Source organism: Lissotriton helveticus, chromosome 2_1 (genome assembly GCF_964261635.1).
Source record: "Lissotriton helveticus chromosome 2_1, aLisHel1.1, whole genome shotgun sequence".
Classification (NCBI taxonomy): Eukaryota; Metazoa; Chordata; class Amphibia; order Caudata; family Salamandridae; genus Lissotriton; species Lissotriton helveticus.
In genome coordinates this window covers 606,246,174-606,270,202 of record NC_136059.1, presented here as the reverse complement: position 1 = coordinate 606,270,202, position 24,029 = coordinate 606,246,174, and the positions used below count along the sequence as shown (strand labels likewise).

The window sequence follows — 24,029 nt, the reverse complement described above, 5'->3', positions numbered from 1 at the left end:
CAGCGTTTTAAACTAAATTTCAGGTTAATGGTTAGTTCATGTCTTTTGATCAGACTGTTTCCTGGCATTAAAAGAGGTGATTTGATTGAAATTGCTTGTGGTTCATCAATAGCTAAAGCAACTTCAAGAAATACAGCAGATTTGAATTTGTGTGGAAATACAATTCCTAAGCACTTATTTCAAAACTTAACAAATATCTGGTATTTTTATCTGAAAAAAGTGGCAATTGTAACTTAAGCCGTCACCCCACTTTTTTACATTCCTCCCTCCTCCTTCCTTCTATATTCATCTCAGTTTCCCCCAACCAGATCCATTGCCAGTTGTCACAGGAGCTCAATCCCGGGGTGCTGCAGCGGTCCCTGCTATTCATTGCTCTTTGGGCAGGGCTACTTTCACACCCATGGATCCGTCGCATGTTAATGCAGTCACACAAAGGAAAGCAGCTCATGTGCTGAAAAAAACAAACATAAGAAAACCGGTTTTGGGAAAGATGCAGGATTGTGTTGAACTGCCACTCACTTTACTATGTCCAGTGCAATACCCTAAATGGACTGGATTACTGACTGGCAGCCACCGGCCAGGCCATTTCACACACATGACAGAGAGGGGGGACGAGTGGGGGGTTGGATGGGGGCTAAAGCACTTTCAGCAGAATGGTTGTTGAACGCATAATCAACAGTGCAGGGTGTGCCTAGACCCTGGCCTGTTAATCGAAGCGTTAAGTAAGCCCTCCCAACCTCTGTAGTGTGGGGAAATTCTGATGGGCGCTACTGGACGTTAGCAGCGTCTCTGCAAAAGGCTACTTCAGGCTCAGTGCGACTGTGAGATCCAGAAGCAGAGCAGCATTTGTCCTGAAATTGGAGGCGATACCAAACCATAGCCTGCCATGCCATTAATCAGGGTATCGGTACTCTCCCTGACAAAAGAAAAGTGCAGGTACTGACAGCTAGAAAATTGGAAGTGCCAGCACTCAGTAACAGTGAGTACTAGCCCATTTAAAGCAATGTATATATTTTAAAGTACAGGCTCAGATCCCTCGCCCTCTCAGCATCACTTATTACATGGTTAGAAAAGTGACTTCATCTTATAACATGCATCATGGAACGTATGTCTATTTGATTAATTACCAACATAAGCATAGCAACACGAAATGATTTACAAAATAACGAGATCAAATGGCAAATATGTGAGTGGCAATTTTAGTGGGAACGTAAAGCAACCAGAGCTTGAAGTGGGATGAGAAATGTGATGGTCTCTAAAAAGGAGATTGTCCTAAGAAGCGTTATTGGGAATCCTTTTAAAGAGGCGACACCTATATAAAGGCGGCCATGACTTAGAACATTTAAACCTAAAATCCTGTAGTTCCCATAAGGAGCTTCCCAGAGAGAGCTTTCTGTTTTTGCATCCAGTCATGTTCAATCAATCAATCAATCAATGGCATTTATAGAGCGCACTACATACCCGTAGGGTCTCAAGGCGCTGGGGGAGGGGGGGTGCCGCTACTGCTCGAACAGCCAGGTCTTCAGCTTCTTCCTGAAGGAGAGGTGGTCTTGGGTCAGGCGCAGGTCGGTCGGGAGGGATGTTTAGGATGTTCTGTTTTCAGTGTTTATTTTTTGTGGATTGTAGTGCTGTTATCCAACCCGTTTGAAATTAATGCTTATCCGTGTTTATTTAGCTGTCTAAATGCCAAAATAGGCAAAAGCAGCGGTTTACTAGCATTTATAAAACATGTTTTTTGTGGTGATTATAAAGCACATATTTAATTTGAGGATGGAGTAATGCACAGTAAGTAGTGTCTTCACATTGGCGGTGGGTCCAATGAACGTATGTTGTTAAGTTTGTGTATTGCACTCAACTCTCTCACATCTCATTACTTCTCACTCTGTTAGCACTCTGTCTAGATTAGAGGACAATTCATGTATTAAAAAAGTAAGAATACTATTGTTATAATTTTTAATAAACAAACTCATGGCACAGTTAGAAGTCATTCACCTACTCTTTATTAAATATTATGCCAATGTCGGGGTGGTCAACCCTCCCAACGGCATAGTACCTTGTGAAACCGTTACACATTTAAGTTACAACACATTACTTTATAGCCCAAGGTACCTGAAACGTCCTGCTCTAAGCATGCTCACCACTGCTTTTCTGTACTCTGTCTGGGTACATTAAGGTGGTTCTACTGTTGTGTGGACCCTCATAGCTGCCAAGAGTGGCCATGGCAAATATTCAATTTAAGTCAGTCCTGACCTTTTAACAGACAGCACATTGTGTTCTGGGACTTGAAACGTAGCTGTTAATGAGATCCAAGCTCTCTGTTCTCAAGACCCATATACTGTCTTCCATTCAAATAAAGTAGTTATGGGAACTCACTCTAAGTTCCTCCCCAAAGTGGTATCGGATTTTCATGTCAATCAAATAATATTTCTATCAACATTCTTCCAGAACCACTCTACTCCAGCAGAAACAACCCTTCATTCCCTGGATGTAAAGAGAGTCCTTAAGTTTTATCTAGATAAAACTAAACACATTCGCCAGTCAGAACAATTATTTTTAAACTGTGGACCAGTCCGTAAAGGGCTAGCTCCTTCTAAACAATCCATTTCGAGATGGATAGTGTCTTGCATTTTATTATGCTATCAAGAAGCTAACAAGAGTCTCTCAGCCAAACCGAAGGCTCATTCCACTTGAGGGAAAGTAGGGACTATGGTTTTATTGCGCAATATTCCCATCCCAGAAATCTGTAAAGCAGCTACCTGGAAATCAGTACATACATTTATCAAGCATTACTGCCTAGATTCTGACGCTAGAGCAGACGCTCAAGTAGGGCAGGCTTCACTCAGAAATCGCTTTGCTTAAGTTCTCTACATTATCCTCTGTCTAGTCCGCAGTGTAATTTGCGGATGGGCTTGCTATTCTATTCAGCGCTTATGACTATACAAGAAAATTCCCTGCGACGGAAAGAACCGTTTCTTACCTTTAACTTCTTTTCTCTCGCAGGGGTATTTCCATGATAGTCATAAGCGACCCTCCCTCCTCCCCGGCAGATTGGACAGAGGAATTTGCTTTATTACATATCTATTATCAGAAGCCTCCAAAAATAACTGAAGAAACTGTCACCTGCTATGCATGATGGGATACTGGTGGTGTCTGGTTCCTTAAAGGCACAGTGTGTTTTTTTTAGACATATAGTAACAGCCTATGAGACTACTACCCCGTCCTGCACCTTTCATTTCTATCATAAATGGGGGTTTGTGAGAGATATTTATACTGGTTGATACTAATATTATCTGAAAAATTGCTTATTCTGGTCCCTTTTTTCTCTTCAAGATGAAGAACCTGGCCAGTGTAGCCTAGGTAAATAGGCTGCATAATCTGTCTCTTTTTCTTAAGTGTCTTTGCATGCCTTCCTGAAGTATGGCGAAAATCTACACTTGAGAAAATATATATAAAAGATATATATAATAATTGCTCCGGGGTCTCCGCACATGGGCGGGACTATTCAGCGCTTATGACTATTCATGGAAATCCCCTGCGAGAGAGGTAATTGTACTATAGGCTATCATGCATTGAGCAGTCACTGCATTAGCTCATCCATATCCCTTTGTAACACGAAACAAAATGAAAACACAACCAATCAGATATCAGCACCCTCTAGAAGAGGCAAGTCCCTCAGATTTATTAGCGCAAGTGACAAGAGTATTAGTAATAAATAAGGAAGCCTCTCCGGAGAGGAGGGTGGGTCGCATGTGAATCTGTGAAAGATGCCAATAATGGATAACTGAAGTTACAGGTAAGTAACTCGTTTTCTTATCCAGTATTGGATCTTTCATAGATTCACATGCTTTTTTTATTTTATTTTGTTTAGTATTTTTATTGAGTTTCCATCCATACAATAGCTCAATACAGCAGTGGCAGCAGTTACATATCGTATACATTAGTTAGTTCCTGATACACAGACTAAACAACAGTATATTTCCATCTGTTGAGGAGCTGATCACAACCACTTTCGAGAGCTACCCACTGCGTACCATGTTGGGAGACAGAAATACAGTTCCGATGAACAACTCTCATTAATTCAACTTATAAACAACCTACCCTCCCACCCCCGGTCAAATTGGGAAACACACCCCGCACCATTGTCACGGAATAGTTAGTGCCACCCTCTTGGCTTTTAGTAAATTTACAGACCAGGATCGGTCTCTGGTCGTAATTCCTCTTCCAACATATCTCCGACCGACTGCGTTCCCTCAGTGGAGTGTGATAGGGGACTCTCTCCCTGAGGGACTTCTGAGATCATAGCCTGCCATGCCCTCGTGTCATCCTCTAATTTGTCGTCCATACGGACTTGCCTCATTCGGATTAGTTCCGTTGTGGCCCATTCCTTTAAATCCCTAGCCCAGTTGTCCATCGTGGGGGCAGAGAGCCCATCCAACTGATTGCAATCCTTTTTGCAAGGACGCGTTCCAACTGTAGGAACCTCCGTGTACGTTTATTACCCTTGGGCCTTGGAATAAGGCCAAAGAGCACCTGGTGATGGAGTTTGATATCGACCAGTGGCGGCTGGTGACATTTCAAAGTGGTGTGGCGGAAAATTCTTGGTGTAGCACACCGTGCGAGCGAGCGCAGCGAGCGAGGCCGAACCACTTAAGGAGGGTTCGGGGGGGTTCTCCCCCTGAGAAAATTTTGAAAAATTAGCAGGCAAATGGTGGATTTTCAAGACTTTCGGAAGCCATTGTGCTTAACAGAAACAGGCCACTGCCTCCCCTAAAACTATCATCAGTTCCAAGGCCTCATGAATAAACCATTCTAAATTGCAATAAACCACAATTAATTTTAACAATCCAACTTATGTACGTTTAGACAGAGACCGTCCAACTCTTTCAACAAGAACTGGAATGAGGCACAAGCACAACACCTTAAATAACGTCAAACTCATCTATCTAATCTTTTAATACACCCAGAACATGCCCTGCCACTTGTATTTTGGAGATTAGTGGGCCTTTCTGAGCGTAGTTTAGTTGGAAGAAGGGATGCTACTGTAATTGACAATCACAGCATCTAGGATAAAGTTAAACCTACAGCAATATACTCGGCCACATTAATTACAACCCAGACTGCGCCAACAAGGCCCCAAGAGAGGCCTGGGCTGTCAGATGCATTAACGCTTACACGTGCCCAGTACCTCACGAACCAGATCCAAAACAGGTTATTAGAAAGCTTTTACAACGTGTCAGAGAATTATTCAGCAGCAGCCAAGGTGGTGGTTTTTCAGGCTCCTCATTAAAAATGCTTTCCTTTTAACAGTGTATACAATCAAGTATGTATTATATTTCTCACGTTTCCCTACATTTCTACTAAATAATAATAATTAAGAACAAGCAATGGCATAGCCAAGAGGTCTCGCCTTTGGGACCATATAAGTGTTTAGCCATGCAACAGTTGATGTTGTTGCACCAGGGATATTGTGCTGGATAACTAAACACTTATAAAGTCCCAAAGGTGATACCTATTGGCTATGCCAATGCTTGTGTGTAATGTCTTTGTTGTTGTTTAGATACATAAACAGCAAACACATTCATGTTGCACTATAAGCATACCCAGAAGCATGTACAGACAAAATATAGAGAGATATGCAGTGAGACAATACACAAATGGCAACATGCAAACACAGGTGGTTGTCAATGGATGCGCTGATGGCTGTTAAGAGGAATACATAGTTAAAGAGACTGTTGGATGACTGTATGTGCATATTATGGTGGATCGGTGTTAATCACATAAGTAGCTTGATGCACATGCGAACATATGGGTGAACAGCTGGGTGTTAGAGGATGGATCAATGCGCAGCTAAGAGTGGATGGATATGTGCTTGGTTGAAGGTGGTTCAGGGATGAATAGGTATGGGTGGATATACAACTTTACGCAGATCCATGTGGATAACTGAGCAGGATAAGTGTGCGTTCAAGGGTGGTTGGGCCAAAGATTAAGTGAGTGCATAGCTGGGGGCATGGGTAGGGGTAGGATGTGTGGATGTAATTGCAGATGTGAATGGAGGAATGCATAAGAGTGGGAGTGGATGCCTCCAACATTTAAATTAAATGAGTCATGGTTTGCTCGTGACATTCTAAACATAAAACATTGGGACCCATAGAGGATTAGTGTTGAATTAGTATATGAAACATGCAAGCACATTTTAAGTAGTGGATAGGTTAGTCAGTTATTTGGATTTGGAATGATAGCACGCAGAAGGATACAGGAGGAAAAAAGGTTTGTATTTACAGCACAGGATCACAAAATGGGAACTCTCTTAAAATCATGTAAGTGTGCAGTAAGTGGTCTTAAAACAGGCACAAAAACGAAATAGCAATTGATTCATAAAATATAGTAGCATGCCTTAGGGAACAAAGGAGGAGCATGACCCACATACGCGCCCAGCCTACTGAGGAGATGCCAATATGGTGAAAGGGTATGCGTGCTGGAAGGGATTCGTGATAAAGGACATTTATCCACGATCGTGCTGGCAGGATGGTGTTTTATTCACATCATTTGAACACTTACAGCAATGTGCAAGAAATGTTTACTCACCTGGCTGTCATTGGATTCCACATTAAACGTATTTGTCACCGCTATACAGGTATTAACATCGTATGCTGAGTACAGTAATGAGGACTTCCATTCTGCATCTTTAAATGAAATCACTGTAAAGGCAGCTGAAATCAGCAAAAGGTGCTTTTTCAGTGACATTCTTTATACAAAACCCTTTACTAATCGTGAGAGATTACCAGTACTACACAACATAACACCCATTTGTGTTGTTCAGGAACAGTTAAAGCATGTCTGGAGTCCTATAAGTTATTTTTTCAAGCATTGCAATCTGTATCCATTTTACCTTTATCTTTCATTGACATCTTTATTTTTTTCATTAACAAATATGTAATATCTAATGTTTTTCACAGTGCTACTTCAGCTGGTTTTGCAGCCATTGTACTGTAATTACAGAGGGCCTCGTAGTTAAGTCAGTGAAGCATGTTGTCCGCCTCATTAGGAGTAAAGGCTGCAGTACCCCTACTGAGATTCAAACAGTTTACACATAAACCCCCAACAAATGTGCATTACTGGGACGGTTTGCCACACATATATGCTAATGCATACATACACAAGCTCACCATGTGCATTAAGTGCGACGCATACAACATGTGGTTAAATACTCATAGCTGCCAAGGTTTCAGATTGCCATGTGTGACATTTTCATAATTTCTGTGAAATTTTGAGTGACATTTCAACAAGTATGAGTGACACTTTCTCGCGAGCTAAAATCATCCAATGAAGACAAGGGAAACTTCGAAATATCAGAAATTACAGCCATATGAGCAACAAGAAACTCCAAGAAGTTGTTGAAACTGCTGCAGAGCACCAGAAATGAAAGGGCACTAACCCTAGTGCTCCCTCCTGTAACATGACTGCACTGTAAGGAATGCCGCTGGCAGCGCGACACGAAGGGGAGCATGGGCGGGACAGCGCCCTAGTCCCACACGTCGGGCGAGCGGAGCCTGCAGCGCGCCACCCCCTGAGCCGCCCCCCCGGCCAACAGCCAATGGGGAGGGCTCTCCTGGGGACGGGGGAGGCGCTTCCGGGGGGCATATGTCCAGGCCCAGCAGCTAGGCTCGGCCTTTCCTTCCCGCGCCTAGTCCTAGGCTGCTCTGGCCAAATAAAGCTGCGCTAGGAATCGCGAGACCCGCTCTAAACGCGCAAATATTTTCAGGGTCTGTGAATGGGGCTTCCGTGGCAGCTCCCTCATGGGTCCGAGGAAGTCGCCAATAACACGATAATTTTGATATTAAGAGAATTTCATTCACGTCCGCAGTTACGCGTAACACACAAATGTTCTGGTTGCGGATTCACGCTAGATTGACATCGGCTAATGCCAGGCGGTATGTTACAATGGTTAAACGTGGTTCTGCCTTGTTTCAGATCACGTGTCTTTAGTTATTCCAGGGCGAACTGACCTCATATGCATTGGGATGCGCCCGTGGTTTTCCATTCTCATATGAAATGGTTTCTTACACATGTAGAATGTGCCAGGAGCTGTTGCAACACACTCACAGAGCACAACTTGCTCCAATGCACAGCTCCTCAACAATCCAGTCTGCTCTCCAACTCGCGGAACATCACAAGTAGGAATGGTCAAATATATGGCAAACTTTGCAGTGTCAGGGAAGAGAAACAACGAATGCAATGTGACAGACGGGGGGCAGTCCGCAAAGTTACGCATAGCATCTGCCTTCAGCAGAAGAACTATGCAGGAATACACTCACCTGACACTCTGATAACATGACCAAACCATCATGTCTAGCTTCAACAGCAGTTTATGAACTGACGGCTAACGACTCTATTAACCCCTTCGACGCTCATGACGAGCTGGGCTCGTCATGAGGCAGCCTCCTCGCACGCTCATGACGAGCCCAGCTCGTCATGAAACATGGGAATGAGTAAATCCCAGCTTACGGGCGGAATTCCGCCCACACTAAAGAGGTTAAGGACTACAATTGCTGGCACATTGTGTAAGCCCCTGAGAAACAGATGGCAGGACAGAGGGACATGTGAATGGATAGTGTGGCATGCATGACTTTGGTAGCCCGTCCACGTCGCACAGATGGACTTGTGACACTAAGCTTCTGGGTAGGCTGACCCCTCCCATTCTCAAATGTCAAAGCACAATCTACCAAAAACAGAGCAGGTTTTAGCAAGTCGGCCGTTTACTTCAGCATCGATTGACGCTGATCAGGGTAGCCTACTGTCCAGGTATGGGAAGTGTCCACTGCCTGCAGTATCGGTTCAATTACATTAATGGATGGCCCGGTGTATTGTGGGGCAGCTAGCTTACTGCCTAATGCTCTAGATTCATACTAATGGTACAGCATCTTCATGACCGTTGATGGCCCGTGTCTTGTACGACGGGGAAATAGCTAGGCCTGCCCAGCCAACAGTAGCCGCAAGCGAAAGCATGTTCTAAGACCAACACTGTCAGAGGAGGCCTGGAGTATAGAAAGGTGGCTATTCAATTGAAGGCAGTATGTTGCACCCCATTGTGATTTGAGCGGAACAAATATATATACAATTTCTAATTTAACAAGTTTCGGTTGCTCAGTTCCCCCTGAAAATGGCAAAGATTGTTATTGATATTTCAAATTAAGATACTCCCGTTATATTGGTGGGTATTTGTGATCTAGGGCCCCGGGGGACTGCACATTGTGCTACCAAAGGAAGAAGCAGTTATAGTAATTAATCAATATGCCTACGGCGTGTTGGATAAGAAAGTATAAGTTAACAATGTGTAACTTGGGTAAGATGAAGCTGCAGACATCCCTATATGACTGTGTAAATTTAAACTGCGAAGGAGGGCAGCAGTTACAATTGTAAGTGCCTTTGAAGGAGGAGATCCTTGAGGTCAGTTTTGAAAACCTGGGAGGATGAGGTGTCTGTGAGATGAAGACTAGGGGAACGAGTTGAGCGGTGACACGAAATCGCGCTCGACAAACGACAATTGTTATTGGCAAGATGCGACATGTGAATAAGTGACCTAGTCAAGGTGCTGCATTACCGCATCTGGCTCCAATCAGGCTTGAGCAGGGTAGCGAGTGGGGCATTGTTTATCCCTGTTTCATTGCAGAGAATCGTATTGGTGGATAAGTGGGGGCAGGGCTTCTAATGAATGTTTTCTGTCTCCAATGCAGGAACCGCATTGGGAAATCACCCACATGGCTCAAGTATCACCTGATGTAGCAGTTGGTAAATTACAACCTCAGATGGCTGTAAGAGGTAGACTCAGTCAGGTTACTTAGTAACGAATGTGACGAACATCCAATACACCTTATTGTAAGTCGTCTAGGATATAATGCATTGGTAATAGGGCAAATGCATGTGTGTCATATGTGGGAAGGGGTAATCCATTCACGAAACTCAACTCAGGCACTAAGTGCAAGTCACTAGTGACATGTGGAACACTGCTAGCGCAGGGGTATACAACCAATCCAGTGGGCCATGCCCAGGGCCAATTTGCCAGACATACATGAACATTGCGATTCACGAACTCTGCGGGACATACACAGTCCAAGCGCAGGCCAGGACTTCTCTCTCTATGGAAGGTAATTCAGTTCAGGTTGGGATTAGTTGCAAGGCGAAGGCTACAGTAACCCCTTCACATGATTTAAGCTGACTAACAACATCTTCCTTGCCAGCAACATGTAGCTGTCTCAGGTAATGTGTGCACTCCAGGTGGGTAGAGTTACCATCTCCAAGGATTACCATGACCGACCTTGTTCCTTGGCACACTAGAACTGTTTCATGTAATCTTGTGACCCCAACAGGGTACTTCAACAGACTTGAATACCCACTTCTTTAACGGAACTGTCATGCTTTATCCTAAACGTGAAGGAATATGCTCTAGGACGGCATTACTCCTTGCAAGCCACTATTCACAATAAGTACAAGAAATGACAGGTAATAATCGCACATTGCATTGCAGAAGGGATAAGTGATAAGTGTGCAGGTTACTAGAGAGACAAAGTACAATTGGAGGTAAAATACTGCAACATGTGCTAGACACTCAGGCCTAGAACAAACGTAATGTTGGCGATGGTGGCACTTGAGTGGCAACCGGGAGGAATAAGTAGAACTAGAATGAAGGGTCACAATTGTAAATACCTTGCCTTATAGTGAATAGGGCCAAACATATACCCAAACACTAGGTAACAAGGGCAATAAATGGCATGTCAGCCCTAAATTAAGGTACAGCCAATGCCAATACAGTGCATTGCTTTAGCACACATTCTCAACATCGAAAACATGTATAACCTCCTGGCTTCAGGTTAACAGTGTAAAGCTTGATGGTCGCCTAGAAGAGAATTAGGAGTGCATTATGCTTGCTGCAGGGGCACAAGCGCAGTCCGGAAATAGGAACCTTACACCGATACTCTGGGAATGAGTCCAAACCCACCACACATCAGAATGTGGACTCGTTAGCGGCTGGCCCCGTGGCAGACAAAAAGCGAAGGCAACAACTAGGTGTGGTGAGGGGTACTATGATAGAGGTGCACTAAACAGCGACCGAAAGTAGCTAGGTGGGTGGGGGGCTCTGTCATCGACGGAAGCCTCCTCCAGAGCTGTGGCGGAGTACAGGGCGATCTGGAAGCAGATGGACAGTAGGGGTACCTCTGCGGCAGAAGGATACAGTCTAAATACCTCTGCCTGGCACAGTAGGGTGCCCGAGCCAAGTACCTGGAGCCGAGGGGGTTCCAGGAAACAGCATCGGCGCCCCGTTAGTCCTTCGGGCGGTCTGAACCGACCGGGGGTGTGCCTCATCTCCCGCCCTGACAGGGGGTCGGGAGACTAACGAAATAAAGTGATAATGTACTGCACTGTCAGAGCATCGCCTCGCCGCCAAGATGGCTCCTTGGGCATGCGGGTCAGCGAGAGGCTGCTGCATTGGATCGCCTGTAAGATGACCTACCTATCAGTACCTGTGTTGTACGCAATTAAACCTGCATCACTGGTTTCCCACAAATATGTCTCATGAGTTTCCTTGGTATGTAAGTGTAATGGGCGCAGGGCGAAGCAAGCACTGATGGTGTGGGCACTATGCCGCTGGCAGCGCGACACGAAGGGGAACATGGGTGGGACAGCGCCCTAGTCCCACACGTCGGGCGAGCGGAGCCTGCAGCGCGCCACCCCCTGAGCCGCCCCCCCGGCCAACAGCCAATGGGGAGGGCTCTCCTGGGGACGGGGGAGGCGCTTCCGGGGGGCATATGTCCAGGCCCAGCAGCTAGGTCGGCCTTTCCTTCCCGCGCCTAGTCCTAGGCTGCTCTGCGCTGTAACCCACCCTGAACCCTGACCCAGCTGAAGAGCGGTTGGCACAGTTTTGAATACCTTAATGATCATGTTTTATGTTGCAGGCGGAGTCACAGGGCGATCTGGAAGCAGATGGACAGTAGGGGTACCTCTGCGGCAGAAGGATACAGTCTAAATACCTCTGCCTGGCATAGTAGGGTGCCCGAGCCAAGAACCTGGAGCCGAGGGGGTTCCAGGAAACAGCATCGGCGCCCCGTTAGTCCTTCGGGCGGTCGGGGGGCCTGAACCGACCGGGGGTGTGCCTCATCTCCCGCCCTGACAGGGGGGGCGGGAGGCTAACGAAATAAAGTGATAATGTACTGCACAGTCAGAGCATCGCCTCGCCGTGCAAGATGGCTCCTTGGGCATGCGGGTCAGCGAGAGGCTGCTGCATTGGATCGCCTGTAAGATGACCCACCTATCAGTACCTGTGTTGTACGCAAATAAACCTGCATCACTGGTTTCCCACAAATATGTCTCATGAGTTTCCTTGGTATGTAAGTGTAATGGGCGCAGGGCGAAGCAAGCACTGATGGTGTGGGCACTATGGGTAAGGCCTCTGGCTCCTCCTTCCTAATGATGCTACAGTTGGACCATGGTCATGCATCATCACTTCAGGGCCTCTCATGTGGTGGGAGTTGACCCACCAGCTTAAACAGGATGTGAGAGAGGCCGGGCAGGCTGAACCGAAAGCGAACCTGCCTGGCTGGCCATCTGCGTTGTGCTGGTGGGGGCAGGTAGGGCCTCTCCTCCTCCCTTTAAATGATCATGCGGCCGGGCTATTGCTTAGAAACTTGATCCCAAGGTCTCTCTCATGTGGTGTCTGAGACCGTCCATGCCCCAGGATGTGTGAGCAGAGGAGCCCGAATAAAGTCAAGACCGGTGTCACTGCTTAGCAACAAGATGGGGACCCCTGGCCTGGGGCTCGAGGAGTCTGAGTCATCATAGCCAAGTGGCTACAATAAGAAGTTAACAGCTCCGAGCTCTTAAATTGTGGTGTGTCACTTTTCCCTTCTAACACACTGGTTGCTACCTCCTACATATTGTTTGCTTTAGACACTTGCACCAGTGCACCTTTGCCTACGTAACGTTTGTTCTTGTGTTTGAGTGTCTGCCATTTATTGCAGTATTATAGGCTCTACTTGTTACTTTGTACGCTTTATAACTTGTACACATGCCACTTTTTCCTCCTATAATGCACCGTTTGCTATCTCTTATATTTTGTTTGCTCACGAGTGTCACTTCTCATGTAACTTATCGTTTAGTTTTTGTAATTTGTCTCATATTTTCTCCTCATGTATCAGTACTGTCTATTCCTATTGTGAAGCGCTCTGACACCCCGGGGTAACTGTCGGCGTGACGCATAACATAATTAAAATCTAGTGACACCGGCCGGCATCGCGTGTGCAGCGTGGACACTGACACTTACTTGTTAGTGAAGCGTCGACCTGCTCGCTGCAGACATGATGTGACTGTTAGATCTGAATCCAGCAAGGTAGATTCAGCCATTTATCCTTCGGAAGTTTGTAAATTGAATGTGATTCAACTGCGTAGTAGTAACCTCTGCTATTTCCAGTGCTTCGAAACAGCAGAATTACAATTCATCAAAGCATTAAATAAAATAACACAGTAGTAAACATTTGTTTTATCAATGTCAGAATGCAACATTTCTTTTCTTTTGTGTACGTTTAAATGGCACCGCCGGTTCTGGAAGGCCTCACAGCACCAGGAAATAAAACAAACTATAAGGTAAACGTCTGTCCTAATTCCAAAATGCATTTATTTACATTTTGCAAGGATTGCAAAATCCTTGAAACATGGTATAGGTGTTATTATGAAACTGAGCCGACTGGCTGCAGCTCCAGCCCAAGTAAACTGACAAGGGTGGTGGAGGGGGTGGGGAGATGGGTATAAAGCCCTTTCTGCACAATCGGCGGCGCACATACCTAACAGGCAGTCGGGCGAGTTTTCCTTGCACTGGGGTCCATTGTGCCGTTGCTACCCTCTGGATATAAACTGATGTACTAAGGTAAAACACTCGTGCAAGTTAAAGAAAGACACTTTTTCCCCCGAAAATTTGAAGGGACTTTATCATAGTTTTGCTTGGCATTTTTTTACATGGCAACATTTTTCAGGGCACTGCTCGTGCACGAGCTCAGGGGCCCGAGGCATATCCTTGTTAGGCTCTGGCTCGGCTCTCTGTTGATTTGTTGGCTCGTCCACCTCTTGGGTGTGTGCTTCTTCCTTTACAGGGCACCGCCAGCAGAACCACACAGCAGGGGAGTGCCAACAAGGCATGCAAACAGAGGTGCCCTATACTACATGCTCCGCTTTTTGCATCTTTTACCATCACCACATCACGTCTTTCCTCTTCTTCATGTGTTATTCTTCAACCATCATCAAATGCTGAACTTCTTAGTTCTTACCAACCAAACACCATCCGACTTTCGTCATTAGCCCATTGGATTCCCTTTCTTTGTTACCTGTACCTTACACCATAACTGCATCCTGCTCCTGTCCCCACTCACCATCCCCTTCGCTTTCACCATCACTAGCCTTCCATTACAACGTGTACTTCGTTTTCACCACAGCCACATCTTGCACCAGTAACCCACGCCGGGCCCTGCACCTTTCATCATCATTGCACCTGAGCCTTTCTTTCACCATCTCTAAAGAGCGATCCTTACACCTTCAACACCAGTATTCTGCACCTTTCATGTCTTACTGTAGGCCCGAGACCTGAAGAGTTTGCAGCAATGATGACAAGGGGAGGAGAGCGCTGCGGCATCTTAGAAGACAACGTCTGAGACTGTGACATTCCTGGCTTTTAATCAATTAGAATGCGTAATAAATTAAAAACTTCCCGCCTGTGGGGCCCTACCTGCCTGAGTTCACACGTCTCTACTCCGGTGACCCGGTCCGGACAGCAACCTGGCAGCCTGCAACCAAAACGGATGGACTAGGCTGCTGCTGCAGGGCACGACCGGTCCGCTTTCCTTCAGAGGCTCCGACCTTGACCTCGGCTAGTCTCCGCTCGCTTGACCACTGCTCTAATGCCGTGAAAGACAGTCCGTCACTCCGTCTGCAAAATGGCTGCTACTACTCCAACTGAAATCATGCGCGGGAATAAGTCAGAGTCTGCGCAGACGGTCCCTATCCCCAACTCGTCACAGGGTGGGTCTCACCACGCCCTGTGACGAGTTGGGAGGGGTGACACGACAGCAAGCTCTCCTCCTCCACTCTCTGATTGACGTGGAGACGTTAGCAATCCCGGGCTTGTGTTAAAAACGCCCGGGGCTAACTTAATCTCCACGCCATCAGGGGGTGGAGACTGGGCATCCAGGCTATGTCTTTGCCTACCTGATGACATCACAGCCTTCAGGGCTGTGAGGTTCTCAGCCGGCAAAGACATAGCAGGTGGTGCAGCGCGGCGGTATTGGCAGTGGGGGGGGGGCAGCAGACTTCGAGGCAGTGCCCCGTGTTCTTTGCCCGTGTTCGTTGCGATTTGTATTTATTTTTTTACAAATAAAAAAGAAACGTACTGGTGATCTTTGTTTTTAAAAATCAATGAAACGTGATAAATTGCCTGGGGCTAAATTACCTGGGGCGGAGACCCGACGCCCACAAAGAGAAACCGCCACTGATATCGACCACCCGTCACCTGGCTTAAATGGTCTAAGATCGAATCCCAGAATAATTTCAGTTTCGGGCAGTCCCAGGTCATATGTAAAAACTGAGCGTCTTAGGAACCACATTTGGGGCATTGATTGGGGCGATCAGGGTAAATTTTGTGTAATGTATGAGGGGGTAAAGTGCATTTCATGAACAATATTAAATTGGGTAAGCTTAAATCTTACATTATAACTAATTTGTTTTACCCCTTCGTGTACCTTATCCAACTCTGAATCTGTCAAGGGCTCTTCTAATACTCCATCCCGGCTAGCCTGCACTGGAAGCGGATTTGTGGCTAAGTCCTGAGGAAAAGTGTTCTTCTGTTCGGCATCATTTTGTACCGGGACTCCATTGCTTTTTCATTGCCATCTCGTGTCAAACAGTTCCACACGACCCACCTGGTCATTTCTGCTGATGCCTGAGGAAATTCTAACTGACACGACAAAAACCATCTTGCAGCATGCATTTCTGCCCAGGAACTGTCGCACACCCAACCCCCCCTGTTCTTTGCAGTTCAACTGAAAGCCACGAGACACTCACACCCTGAGTAGATGATTTGTTTTACATCTCCTGCTCCCAGCCTGGTAAACATCCTTGACACCGTGATCAGGTTATCTGGACAATGGTCTGACTGCTGGCCCTTGATCAGGGTGATTAAACAATGACTTGAAAGACCAGGCTTTGATCAAGGCAATTGAACAATGACCTGAAAGACTGAGCCTTGATCAAAGCCGAGTGAACAATGATTTGTGTACCAAGCCTTGACCAGGTCACCATCTACAAACATAGGGGCTCATTAGGATGGCGGACGGAAGAGCCACCGCGGCCCTGTAGTAGGCGGAAAAAGCCTTTTCCGTGTCCGCCTGCCGCGGATACTCCGTCCGCCATATCAGGATAGGAAAACGTGTCAAATTCCCGTCCGCGACGGGAAAGCACGCTCCGCCGCCGAACTACACACGAGAGCGTGGCGGACGGAACACATCCGGAGGCCACGCCGTACGGACTGACGTCGAAGACCGTCCTCCAAATCAAGATGGCGGAAAATACACATAAAACCGCAGCGGAAAAACAACCTGTCTGAACACGGCGGAATCCCCACTGCGAAGACAGGTGACATAGCAGAGATACCCACCGCAAGCTGACCAACACCATGGACCCAGCGCTACACGCTTTCCCGATGCTCTTCGCGATCCACCACGTCCTAGTCATGGCCCACCACGGACGACGACGCAGGTAAGGCACAAACCATTGGCTGTCTGCAGGGGAATACCAGTAAGGGACGTGACGTAGGGAGGGGGAGTGTCATGTTACCGAAACCACTGATGAGAAGCATATACAAATACACATTAGTAGTACGCAAGCAGGAATGACAACGACAGACCACGAGACCTGATAGACAACCTTTATTGTACAAAATAGGGGTAAAATCACAGTGTATGCGTGAGCATGGGCAAAGTGGGCACCACAGCAGCTACATCATTGGCAGTCAACGAGAGGGCAGAATGCAGTATCAGAGCATCAACAGGGCATTGTGCAGTACAGAGCAGGTACATCATTGGCAGTCAACGAGAGGGCAGAATGCAGTATCAGAGCATCAACAGGGCATTGTGCAGTACAGAGCAGCTACATCAGAGGCAGTCAACGAGAGGGCAGAATGCAGTATCAGAGCATCAACAGGGCATTGTGCAGTACAGAGCAGCTACATCAGAGGCAGTCAACGAGAGGGCAGAATGCAGTATCAGAGCATCAACAGGGCATTGTGCAGTACAGAGCAGCTACATCAGAGGCAGTCAACGAGAGGGCAGAATACAGTATCAGAGCATCAACAGGGCATTGTGCAGTACAGAGCAGGTACATCATTGGCAGTCAACGAGAGGGCAGAATGCAGTATCAGAGCATCAACAGGGCATTGTGCAGTACAGAGCAGCTACATCAGAGGCAGTCAACGAGAGGGCAGAATGCAGTATCAGAGCATCAACAGGGCATTGTGCAGTACAGAGCAGCTACATCAGAGGCAGTCAACGAGAGGGCAGAATACAGTATCAGAGCATCAACAGGGCATTGTGCAGTACAGAGCAGGTACATCATTGGCAGTCAACGAGAGGGCAGAATGCAGTATCAGAGCATCAACAGGGCATTGTGCAGTACAGAGCAGCTACATCAGAGGCAGTCAACGAGAGGGCAGAATGCAGTATCAGAGCATCAACAGGGCATTGTGCAGTACAGAGCAGCTACATCAGAGGCAGTCAACGAGAGGGCAGAATACAGTATCAGAGCATCAACAGGGCATTGTGCAGTACAGAGCAGGTACATCATTGGCAGTCAACGAGAGGGCAGAATGCAGTATCAGAGCATCAACAGGGCATTGTGCTGTACAGAGCAGGTACATCATTGGCAGCACATGAGAGGGGCTAAGTGCATCAACAGTCCATTGCACAGAACAGGTCCATCACAGGCAGCACATGAGAGGGGCTAAGTGCATCAACAGTCCATTGCACAGAACAGGTCCATCACAGGCAGCACATGAGAGGGGCTAAGTGCATCAACAGTCCATTGCACAGAACAGGTCCATCACAGGCAGCACATGAGAGGGGCTAAGTGCATCAACAGTCCATTGCACAGAACAGGTCCAGAGGCAGCACATGAGAGGGGCTAAGTGCATCAACAGTCCATTGCACAGAACAGGTCCATCACAGGCAGCACATGAGAGGGGCTAAGTGCATCAACAGTCCATTGCACAGAACAGGTCCATCACAGGCAGCACATGAGAGGGGCTAAGTGCATCAACAGTCCATTGCACAGAACAGGTCCATCAGAGGCACACATGAGAGGGGCTAAGTGCATCAACAGTCCATTGCACTGAACAGGTCCATCAGAGGCAGCACATGAGAGGGGCTAAGTGCATCAACAGTCCATTGCACAGAACAGGTCCATCATTGGCAGCACATGAGAGGGGCAGAATGCAGTATCAGAGCATCAACAGGGCAATGTGCAGTACAGAACAGGTACATCAGAGGCAGTAAACGAGAGGGCAGAATGCAGTATCAGAGCATCAACAGGGCAATGTGCAGTACAGAACAGGTACATCAGAGGCAGTAAACGAGAGGGCAGAATGCAGTATCAGAGCATCAACAGGGCAATGTGCAGTACAGAACAGGTACATCAGAGGCAGTAAACGAGAGGGCAGAATGCAGTATCAGAGCATCAACAGGGCAATGTGCAGTACAGAACAGGTACATCAGAGGCAGTAAACGAGAGGGCAGAATGCAGTATCAGAGCATCAACAGGGCATTGTGCAGTACAGAACAGGTACATCAGAGGCAGTAAACGAGAGGGCAGAATGCAGTATCAGAGCATCAACAGGGCAATGTGCAGTACAGAACAGGTACATCAGAGGCAGCACAACTACGTGTCCCTACCAAACCGTCACAGGGACCACAAGAGTGCCACGCAGTTCTCAATGGACACACCATGTGAACTAACATTTGAGTGAAGTGTACAGCACCTCACATCACAGAATCAGGGGGACTGCGTGAACTACCTGCCTCGGACACACTGGCAGCACCAGCAACAGGAGTGTGAGACACAGACACAGCCCGAGTGACACACACATGGGCCACGGACCCAGACACACTGGCAGCACCAGCAACAGGAGTGTGAGATACAGCCACAGCCCGAGTGACACACACATGGGCCACGGACCCAGACACACTGGCAGCACCAGCAACAGGAGTGTGAGACACAGCCACAGCCCGAGTGACACACACATGGGCCACGGACCCAGACACACTGGCAGCACCAGCAACAGGAGTGTGAGACACAGCCACAGCCCGAGTGACACACACATGGGCCACGGACCCAGACACACTGGCAGCACCAGCAACAGGAGTGTGAGACACAGCCACAGATGTAGTCACTGACACGTGAGCCACTGACCCAGACAGACTGCCAGCACCAGAAACAGGAGTGTGCAACACAGCCACAGATCTCCTAACTGACACGTGAGCCATAGACCCACATACCCTGCCAGGATCTGCAACAGGAGAGGGCACAACTGACACTGTGCCACCATCTGATACACGAGAGTCAACTGCACCAGCGCCACTGGGACAACTGAAATGATGAGCCACAGGGCTGTATGGGCCAGGAGGCAGGGTGGGCCTGGGAGCTGGGGATAGCTCACCTAGAGCCAAATCGGGGTTGGCAGGTGTCAATGGTGTGTGTCTGCGTTTCTTAGGGTGGTGTGAGTGCACCCTGGACAGGACAGGACTGCCAAGTGGTGGGGACTCCAAAGAATCACCACCCAGCATAGGTGGAGCAACTGCTGCGGGGGATCTGGTTTCGGGGGACGTGCTGGAGCCTGCTTGTCGTTTGCTCTGTGCCTGCCGCCTGGACTCGGAATGATGTGTAATGGGGGATGCAACAACAGGGGACACCCTCCTCTGCTTCTGACTGGCCTGGATGGGAGTGGAGGTATGGGGGGACTCCGCCGCGGAGACATCAGTGTTACGTTTAGTAGAAAACATCAGCCTCAGTGCAGCCAGGGGTGAAGTATGCCTGTCCTTGATAGCGCCATTGTCCATGCCAGATGCCTTGTCCGTAGGATGTGCCTTATCCTTAGGTGGAGTGTTGTCTCTGGATGTAGCCTGTGCCCTGCTCGCCGCCCTGTTCCTGCCAGCAGACTTGTCGTCTGTGGTGCACCTGTCTCCAGCAGACACCTGCTGTCTGTGTGTGTCCCTGTCCTTGGGAGAGTCCCTTACCTCTGCTGTGGGCCTGCTCTTGGGAGTCTCCCTGCTCTTAGTAGGTGCCTTAGTCTTCTCACTGTCCTTGGGAGTGTCCCTTACCTCTGCTGTGGGCCTGCTCTTGGGAGTCTCCCTGCTCTTAGTAGGTGCCTTAGTCTTCTCACTGTCCTTGGGAGAGTCCCTTACCTCTGCTGTGGGCCTGCTCTTGGGAGTCTCCCTGCTCTTAGTAGGTGCCTTAGTCTTCTCACTGTCCTTGGGAGTGTCCCTTACCTCTGCTGTGGGCCTGCTCTTGGGAGTCTCCCTGCTCTTAGTAGGTGCCTTAGTCTTCTCACTGTCCTTGGGAGTGTCCCTTACCTCTGCTGTGGGCCTGCTCTTGGGAGTCTCCCTGCTCTTAGTAGGTGCCTTAGTCTTCTCACTGTCCTTGGGAGTGTCCCTTACCTCTGCTGTGGGCCTGCTCTTGGGAGTCTCCCTGCTCTTAGTAGGTGCCTTTGTCTTCTGACTGGCCTTGTCCAAGGAACAGTCCATGGACATGTGACTATCCCTTGCCTTGGGAGTACCTTTCGTGTTGAATGGCTGTGTAGCTCCGGAAGGCATGTCCCCCAACAACACTTGTGGATCCTGTGTGTGTACTCCAGTGCATCTGACGTCGTCTACGTGAACAGATTTAGCTGATCTAGGGGATGGGGTCTGTGCCCTGCGTGCCCTGACGTGCTGTCTGACGCTGCTTCTAGTGCAATAAGCTGTATTTGAGTCCTGCTCAGAATAATCACTACCCCCTGAGACATCCAGCGGTGTAGATGGTGAAACACAAGTAGCACCCTGTTCGTTCGACTGTACTATTGCAGACGACACACTGCTTGCCAATGACTGCACTGTCCTGTGTAGACCTGCAAGATCGCCATGCATCCCTTCCATGAATGCCACCACCTGCCCCAACTTCCTATCATGGTCCTGGAAAGCATTTGTCATATTGGTCTGCCCCACACACAGCTGTCTGAGCAGATCAACGGCCTCAGCACACAGTGCATTTTGGCTCACCGTGGCAGGGGCAGCGGTGCCTGCACCGAACGCCACTCTGCTCCCCCTACTCCTCCGGCCACGAACAGTACATGGTGCAGTTGGCGGAAGTGTGGGCCCTGTGTGCTGTCTTACGACAGAAGGTGGTGAGTGCCCACTCCCAGTCTGTGACAACAGTGCAGGCTCACCCAGAGTGTCCGACGAGGAGGACGATGGCGTCTCCACATGCGAGTCCTCAGGGACGGTCCTGTCCCCCTCTCCGGCGCTGGCCTCCTCCGTGTCAGTCTGCGTGTGTGCGAAGTCTGAGCCGGACTCATTTCCTCGGCTACTCTCCACCGTCTGTGGCTGAGTGTCCTCTGTCAAAGCTGAAATGCACAGAAAAGATGTGTGAGTCATGGGCACACTCACGTACAGAAGGAACAGGATAGCCAAATCACATAGCAGACAAAGGTTTAGGAGCCCTCATCCTGCACATGGCCCACCCCTACCAGTCATCCTCACATTTTCTGCCATGGGGCCATGGACCACTAGGGGATGTGCTTTTACACTCAACTACTAAGCAAGTGGCGTGTCAACATGGCGGACCTGGATGTCAAATGAGTACCGCCCAATGGGACCAAAAAGGCATCACAGGCATACATACGCAACACGGAACTCAATAGTGTGTCTGTGCACCAATACATGCATAGCACTCACAGGTTTCCTACACAGACAGTATGCTCACCGCTAGTTTGCTGTCGATCGGCACTCAGACGTTCGGCCAGTTCAGGATGCGTCACTGCAATGATACGTTGCATGAGAGGGGTCATGGAGCGTCGGGCCAGACGGGGCGTCCTTGGAATCAGGCCCAGTGTTACTTCCGCTACATTCTTGCTCAGCCTGGAAATGTCGTCCCAGCGTTTGTGGCAGTGTGTATGTCGTCTGTTGCACACCCCCAATGCCCGTACTTCCCTTGCTATGCTCCTCCACAGGTCCTTGCGAAGGTGCAGCTTGACCTACCATGATGGGAGACAAAAGGGTGTAAGTCAGTGGACAGGTGGCCTGTCACACACATAGGGGCAAGACGTTACTGTCAGCAGCCATGCACAATCAGGAACATATGTCTAGCCCACACTACACAGCTAAGATAGAAATAGGCCTGATCATTTGGCCCCCTCATGCACACCAACATGTCCCACACTGCACTTACCACCCGTCCCGGTGCGCCGTAGAGGCGTCCATAGTTGCGGAGTACACCGTCCACGAGGACATCAAGCTCCGCGGCGGTGAAGGGTCGAGACCGGATCTCTTTGCCTGACGACATGGCAAGATCACGGAGTATGGCACTAGAGCAGCAGTCGGTGGTCAGCTCAGCAGCAGCAGCAGGTCGAGGTGATGGTCACAGGCAGCAGTCGGTGGTCAGCTCAGCAGCAGCAGCAGGTCGAGGTGATGGTCACAGGCAGCAGTCGGTGGTCAGCTCAGCAGCAGCAGCAGGTCGAGGTGATGGTCACAGGCAGCAGTCGGTGGTCAGCTCAGCAGCAGCAGCAGGTCGAGGTGATGGTCACAGGCAGCAGTCGGTGGTCAGCTCAGCAGCAGCAGCAGGTCGAGGTGATGGTCACAGGCAGCAATGGTCCCCAGGGTAGAAAGTTTCATTTTGGCCAACACACATATATAGGGCCCTCAGCACGTGTCAGTGGCATACGTCGCCAGCAATTGGTCAGCCCTGGAAGCGTGATCGTGAAATGGCCCAATGACTGGCCCTGTTGTTGCGGTGCACAGCTTCCTCTACTTGCGATTGGCCGTATGCGGCCAGCGTCCCTCTTCCCATTGGCTGCATGTGCAGGGACCGTCACGGGCACACATCGGCAACCGCACGTGCAAGCCTCACGGAAGGAAGCTTCAGTTGCAACAATGTTGTATCACTGGCGCCTCCATGGCGGTGCACGTACACAGCGGGGGAGGTGCAGGCCTATACACCCTGTAGATGTACTCAATGGACATGCCAGTTCATGACCCCCCTTACAGTCACCTTGCATCATCCACCGTACACCGGCCGGAGCGGCCGGCCCATGAACAACCGCCGTGCCAGGCCCTGCCCAGGACCGCCGTGCCGGCCATGGCAACAACCGCCATTGCACGGCCCTTCCACTACCGCCGTGCCAGGCCCTGCCCAGGACCGCCGTGCCGGCCATGGCAACAACCGCCATTGCACGGCCCTTCCACTACCGCCGTGCCAGGCCCTGCCCAGGACCGCCGTGCCGGCCATGGCAACAACCGCCATTGCACGGCCCTTCCACTACCGCCGTGCCAGGCCCTGCCCAGGACCGCCGTGCCGGCCATGGCAACAACCGCCATTGCACGGCCCTTCCACTACCGCCGTTCCCTGGCGGTCCGTGCAATGGCGGTTGTTGCCATGGCCGGCACGGCGGTCCTGGGCAGGGCCTGGCACGGCGGTTGTTCATGGGCCGGCCGCTCCGGCCGGTGTACGGTGGATGATGCAAGGTGACTGTAAGGGGGGTCATGAACTGGCATGTCCATTGAGTACATCTACAGGGTGTATAGGCCTGCACCTCCCCCGCTGTGTACGTGCACCGCCATGGAGGCGCCAGTGATACAACATTGTTGCAAATCGACCATCCGTCCCGGAACCTTACACATGCACTTGCCGGTGTGTGGGCGTGACGGTCTGTGCACGTGCAGACAGTGTGAATGTCGAAGGCGGCCCGCGTATGC

The 24,029-nt window shown here is 49.1% G+C and overlaps 2 protein-coding genes across 3 annotated transcripts in view; both read right to left on the bottom strand.

Moving 5' to 3' along the window:
* The window catches only part of MSH3 (mutS homolog 3), a 1,953,894-nt gene that overhangs the window by 979,867 nt on the left and 949,998 nt on the right, over positions 1–24,029 (bottom strand). The gene's annotated exons all lie outside the window — the stretch shown is intronic.
* LOC144819109 (uncharacterized) lies at positions 242–22,734 on the bottom strand. The gene is made up of 3 exons (XM_078677106.1): positions 22,042–22,734; positions 20,739–21,682; positions 242–451 (listed from the first exon to the last, which is right to left on the bottom strand). The coding sequence occupies exons 1-3, from the start codon at positions 22,124–22,126 to the stop codon at positions 242–244; spliced, it is 1,239 nt and encodes a 412-aa protein (XP_078533232.1). The 5' UTR covers positions 22,127–22,734.

Bases quoted from the DNA above. Each gene is read 5' to 3' on its own strand.
- LOC144819109 (XM_078677106.1), bottom strand. From the start codon at position 22,126: ATGACCCCTCTCATGCAACGTATCATTGCAGTGACGCATCCTGAACTG. The intron at 21,683-22,041 runs GTGAGCATACTG...TGTGCATTTCAG, and splicing joins CGATCGACAGCAAACTAGCG to CTTTGACAGAGGACACTCAG. The intron at 452-20,738 runs GTAAGGGACACT...TGTTTTTTTCAG, and splicing joins AGAGCAGGCCCACAGCAGAG to CACATGAGCTGCTTTCCTTT.